The following is a 6,000-nucleotide window of genomic DNA, read 5'->3' as shown; positions in this document are numbered from 1 at the left end:
CCAGCATTTAATATCGTAGAGACAAGCCATAACCTGAGAAAGAACATGTGTGTCATTACCAGTAAGCGGGACATAAGGCTGGGTGTTGTCCGCATAACTGTGAAAATTAATATTATGATGACAGATGATCTGACCCAGGCGGAGCATGTTAATGGAAAATAGGGGCGTCTGGGTAGCGTAGCGGTCTATTCCATTGCCTACCAACACAGGGATCGCCGGTTTGAATCCCCGTGTTACCTCCGGCCTGGTCGGGCCTCCCTACAGACACTGGTGGCCGTGTCTGCGGGTGGGAAGCCGGATGTGGGTATGTGTCCTGGTCGCTGCACTAACGCCTGCTCTGGTCGGTCGGGGCACCTGTTTGGGGGGGACTGGGGGGAATAGCATGTTCCTCCCACGCTACGTCCCCCTGGCGAAACTCCTCCGTCAGGTGAAAAGAAATGGCTGGTGACTCCACATGTATCAGAGGAGGCATGTGGTAGTCTGCAGCCCTCCCTGGATCGGCAGAGGAGGTGGAGCATAGACAGGGATGGCTCGGAAGAGTGGGGTGATTAGCCGGATACAATGGAGTAGAGAAAAGGGGGGGGGGTGAATAAAAAAACAAAAAACAAAATGGAAAATAATAACGGACCAAGAATTGACCCCTGGGGGACACCACATGTGTGTGTGTGGGGGGGGTTAGGGTGAGGAGAATTCTCCCGTTATAAAAGAAAAACATCTGTCAAATAGAGTGGTGCTTGAAAGTTTGTGAACCCTATAGAATTTTCTATATTTCTGCATAAATATGACCTAAAACATGATCACATTTTCACATAAGTCCTAAAAGTAGATAAACAGAACCCAATTAAACAAATGGGGCAAAAATATCACACTTGGTCATTTATTTATTGAGGAACATTATCCAATATTATGTATCAAAAGCAGATCTTAGGTCAAGCAGAATTAAAATTGAGCAAGCACCAGTCAGTGGTAAGCAATAAGTCACTGATTGGAAACTTTAATGAAAGCCGTTTCTGAGCTGTGGTGGGTACAGAATCCTGATTGAAATTGCTCGAAAATACTACTATTCATATGTGTGATTAGTTGAAGAGCAACAGACTTTTCTAAGAGTTTAGATAAAAAAGGCAGATTTGAAATTGGTCTAAAATTGCTTAAAACAAGAGTCAAGTCAATTTTATTTGTATAGCCCAATATCACGAACTACAAATTTGCCTCAAGGGGCTTTACAGCAACACAACATCCTGTCGTTGGGGGGGTCAGGTTCAATTTGGGTGAAAAAGGGGGGGAAAATAAAAAACAAAACAAAACAAAACATTGTGTGCTCAGTTCCAGTGACTTTAATGACGTCAAGGCATTGGTCCCTCTTTGAGTACCTGTTGACCTGGATAAATGTCTGCTCCACATCACTGCAGGCTCCACCCACCACCCTCTGGGTGTTGGGAAAAAAAATTTTTTGGACCCCCCCCCCCCACTTTCTCCCTAGTTGTACTTTGCCAATTACCCCATTCTTCCTAGCCGTCCCGGTGGCTGCTCCACCCCCTCTGCCGAGCCGGGGAGGGCTGCAGACTACCATATGCCCCTTCCGATACATGTGGAGTTGCCGGCTGCTTCTTTTCACCTGACAGTGAGGAGTTTTACCAGGGGAACGTAACATGTGGGAGGATCACGCTATTCCCCACAGTTCCCCCTCTCCCGGAACAGGCGCCTCAACCGACCAGAGGAGGAGCTAGTGCAGCAACCAGGACACATACCCACATCCCGCTTCCCACCCGCGGACACGGCCGATTGTGTCTGTAGGGACGCCCAACCAAGCCGGAGGTAATATGGGGATTCGACCCAGTGATCCCCGTGTTGGTTGGCAACGGACTAGACCGCTACAACAGCCGGATGCCCTTGGGTGTGGAATTGGTTCACACCTAATTGTTGAATTGAAACAGCGGGCAGTTCTGCAGCACCTCGGTGGCGGAGCGGTACTGAAGCAAGTTAGCATGGAAATGGGTGAGCTCTGCTTTTGTGTCCTTCTCAGCTCTCGCTCTGTTTCTACGGTATTTCATTAAGAGGAGCTTAGAACATAGGTAGTGGAGCCACAGCACATTGGAGTGGGGATGGTAGGCAATCCAGTTGTTTCTATGTTGGGGAGGAAAAAAGACAACGGATTGTGGCATGTGGCATGGAGAGAAGGATATTAATGCAACATAATTTACTGCAAATGAAAACACATACTGACCTGTTCTCATGTCTCATCAGTCTGTAGATATCAAACTGATAGTCTCCCTGGCCCATGAATAGCTCCTCATCCTCAGAGATATCACATGACACTGTCAGGCCATCTGCACAGGGGTGTACATATGATTTATATTAAAAGCCGCATTACGCAGCTTTTATTAAAGTTGACATCAGTGAATCAAATTACTCCCTGTAATGTGAAAGGATAGCATGTACTGCCGATTTCGCTGAGAATCGACACTGCACAGACGACATGTTTCCTTAATCAGAGACAGGCTTTTTCTCTTCACTTTCAGCTCATTGTTTACATTATTCAACCTGAAGATCCACCTCTCCCCCACTATAAAACTGTGGATAAACAGCCTGTGTAACTCATAAATAGAGAACACAGTTAAGGACAAAACTCGCAGAGAAGAGGAAGCCTTCTCAACTTTTAACACTAGAATGACCGGGATTTCATTCCTACCTAAAACGACCAGGGGCGATCAAAAGGACTGCTGGTTTTTAAACTCTATATTCTGTCAAGATTCTGTGATTGCCTGTGATAAATACCCCATTGGGATATTAATGCATTGCATATGTTAGCACATCTGTTAGGAAACGACTGACACCAACATTAACATTTGAACAACTATAATACTATTTTTGAACAATTTAAACTTCAGGGAGACATCGTCGAACTTCATTCATCATTCATCATCAGCCGCTTCTCTGGGGTCAGGTCGTGGTGGCAGCAAGCTAAGTAGGGCACTCCAGACATCACTCTCTCCAGCAACGCCCTCCAGCTCCCCCTGGGGGATCTCAAGGCGTTCCCAGGCCAGATTGGACATGTAGTCTCTCCAGCGAGTTCTGGGTCTACCCCGGGGTCTCCTCCCAGTTGGACGTGCCTGGTAAACCTCCAAAGGAAGGCGCTGAGGAGGCATCCTAATCAGATGCCCGAACCACCTCAACTGCCTCCTTTTGACGCAAAGAAGCAGCGGCTCTACTCCAAGCTCTCTCCAGATGTCTGAGCTCCTCACCCTATCTCTAAGGCTGAGCCCAGACACCCTACGGAGGAAACTCATTTCAGCCGCTTGTATCCGCGATCTCACCCTTTCAGTCACGACCCAAAGCTCATGACCATAGGTGAGGATTGGAACGAAGATTGACTGGTAAATTGAGAGCTTTGCCGTCCGCCTCAGCTCCCTCTTCACCACAATGGTCCGGTACAACATCTGCATACCTGCTGATGCTGCACCAATCCGCCTGTCAATCTCCCGCTCCATCCTACTCTCACTTGTGAACAAGACCCTGAGACACTTGAACTCCTTCACTTGAGGTAACAACTCATCCCCAACCTGGAGGGAGCAATCCACCATTTTGCAATAGAGAACCATGGCCTCAGACTTGGAGGTGCTGGCTCTCATCCTGGCCATTTCACATTCAGCTGCAAACCGCCCCAGTGGGCACTGGAGGTTGCGTTCTGATGAAGCCAACAAAACCACATCATCTGCGAAGAGCAGAGATGCAATTCTGAGGTTCCCAAAATGGACACACTCCTCACCTTGGCTGCGCCTTGAGATCCTGTTCATGAATATCACAAACAGAATTGGAGACAAGGGACAACCTTGGCCGAGTTTGACACCCACCTAAAACGTGTTTGACTTTGTGCCGAGAATGCGGCCACAGCTCTCACTTTGGTTATATAAGGACCGGATGGCTTGTAGCAACTGCCCCGGTACCCCGTACTCCCGCAGTACCGCCCACAGAGTGCCTCGGGTACACGGTCGTAAGCCTTCTCCAAGTCCACAAAACACATGTAGACTAGCTGGTCAAACTCCCATGCCACCCTCAGCACTTCCGCAAGGGTAAAGAGTTGGTCCATTGTTCCATGGCTCGGACAGAATCTGTATTGTTCCTCCTGGATCCGAGGTTCGACAATCGGTCGGAGCCTCCTTTCCAGCACCCTAGAGTATACTTTTCCAGGGAGGTTGAGCAATGTGATGCCCCGATAATTGGCGCACACCTTCCGGTCGAACATGAATAGCAAAATTGAAAAAGTGAAAATATTACCTGAAAAACACAACGGAAAACACATATTGCTAATCTAACAAACATAACAAGGCCTACAAAATGTGAAATGTGAAAAAAGAACAGAAAATATCCATTTAAACAGTCCCAAACAACAACGACTGGAATTTAACAAATACTAGAATGATCATGGGCAGTATGATTTTTAAACTCTATATTCTCCCAAGATAGATACCCAATTGAGATATTAATGCATTGCATATGTTAGTGTCTGTTAAGAAATGACTGACGCCAAAATTAACATTTTAAGAACTTAAATACTATTTTTCAAACAATTTACAATTGCCACTGTCCAATGCCTGTAAATACTGCAACACCTCAGTGGTAGTCATGGTGCGTCTGAAACGGTGTCTGTAACCAAACATGTTGGCAATAATCAATAACCACGTTTAGACTATTACTCTGCACTGGAAAATGCTAGTGTGTTTCTAGGACAGAGCAATGAACTTCGCGAAGGAAACGATGCGACCAACACACGTTACAAATAGTGACATGACGCGCATTATCACGTGCAAATTACGTGTGGTCATTTTGACTGGTCATGGTCGTTTTAGGTAGATCTTATCATAACTTTTTGTGCAATCGAGCTAAAATTCACTTTAATGCAAATATATGTGATTTTTGGAGCATTCAGGGGGTGGCAGGTCTGTATCTTTTTTTTCCCACAAGTTATAAAATTTTGAAAATCCAAAATGGTCATAATGACCGTCTTGGTTGTTCTAGTGTTAAGTTGCATAAGCATCTTATCCATGGCGAGGGTGCTGCAGGCGGCTGCCCACTGCTCCTAGCTACACAGCTAGGATGGGTTAAATGCAGAGAAAGAATTGCCCCACAGGGATTAATAAAGTAGTAAAAAAATAAAAATAGATGTGTCATTTTCGGGCTGAATAATGTAAACAACGTACTGAAAGAAACGGCAAAGATTGTCTGCATGGTATTGATTCTCAATGTCATTGGCAGTACAAGTGATCCTTTTCAACACATTACGGCGTCATTTGACTCATTATTAATAATCAAAAATATTGCTTAATGCAGCTTTAACATTAAAATGTTCTCCAAGGCTCAGCCGCATGGACTGCAGCTGATAAAATATAAAGTCCTGATTGGTTAGCTATAGAAGAACAAGTACTTTGTGCTAGAGTTGATCTATTGGAGATATGATAGGAAGCAAGAGAGAGTTTTAAATATGGAGAATTTACTGACCAATTTCCAGTCTGGAGAGAGAGTAGTCAATGATGCTGACAAACACCCCTCTGGTGTCTAGAGAGTGGGTCACTCCATTGAGGAGGTAACTCTCCTTCTTCTTGGTTGTTGCTTTGACCAGCACGTTGCCCCAGTGGAGATCTCTATACAGAACAATGTAGAACAATATATAATATACAACACATCACCATAAACAGACCACAATGCACAATCATGAAGCCTGGAGTTTGTGTGTATGTGTGCACAACCTGTGTTCAAAGTTGAACTCCTGTTCAGCCACAGCCAGTGCAGCAGTAACCTGGTGGAGAATGCTCTTTGCCACCGAAAAAGACGCCAGCTTGATGAAATAAGAAATAAATTCATTTTATATCATTGTAGTTTCACATCCCAGACAAATATCTCAAGACCTGTTTTAAATACTAAACTCATAATTTGCATACCCTTTACTGTAGAGCAATATGTACAAATTGATATCATAGAGTGCCACCAAACTCTCTTTATCCT

The 6,000-nt window shown here is 45.2% G+C and overlaps 1 protein-coding gene across 1 annotated transcript in view; it reads right to left on the bottom strand.

Moving 5' to 3' along the window:
• Positions 1–923: 923 nt before the first annotated feature.
• Positions 924–6,000, bottom strand: part of haspin (histone H3 associated protein kinase) — a 56,288-nt gene continuing 51,211 nt past the window's right edge. The window contains 4 exon segments of the mRNA XM_056280509.1: positions 924–2,124; positions 2,225–2,327; positions 5,497–5,639; positions 5,745–5,833. Coding sequence (XP_056136484.1) covers positions 1,914–2,124; positions 2,225–2,327; positions 5,497–5,639; positions 5,745–5,833 — 546 coding nt within the window. The 3' untranslated portion in view covers positions 924–1,913.

Source organism: Lampris incognitus, chromosome 5, assembly GCF_029633865.1.
Source record: "Lampris incognitus isolate fLamInc1 chromosome 5, fLamInc1.hap2, whole genome shotgun sequence".
NCBI classification, from domain to species: domain Eukaryota; kingdom Metazoa; phylum Chordata; class Actinopteri; order Lampriformes; family Lampridae; genus Lampris; species Lampris incognitus.
The sequence above is the reverse complement of the archived record's forward strand: the minus strand, read 5'-3'. Positions and strand labels throughout refer to the sequence as shown.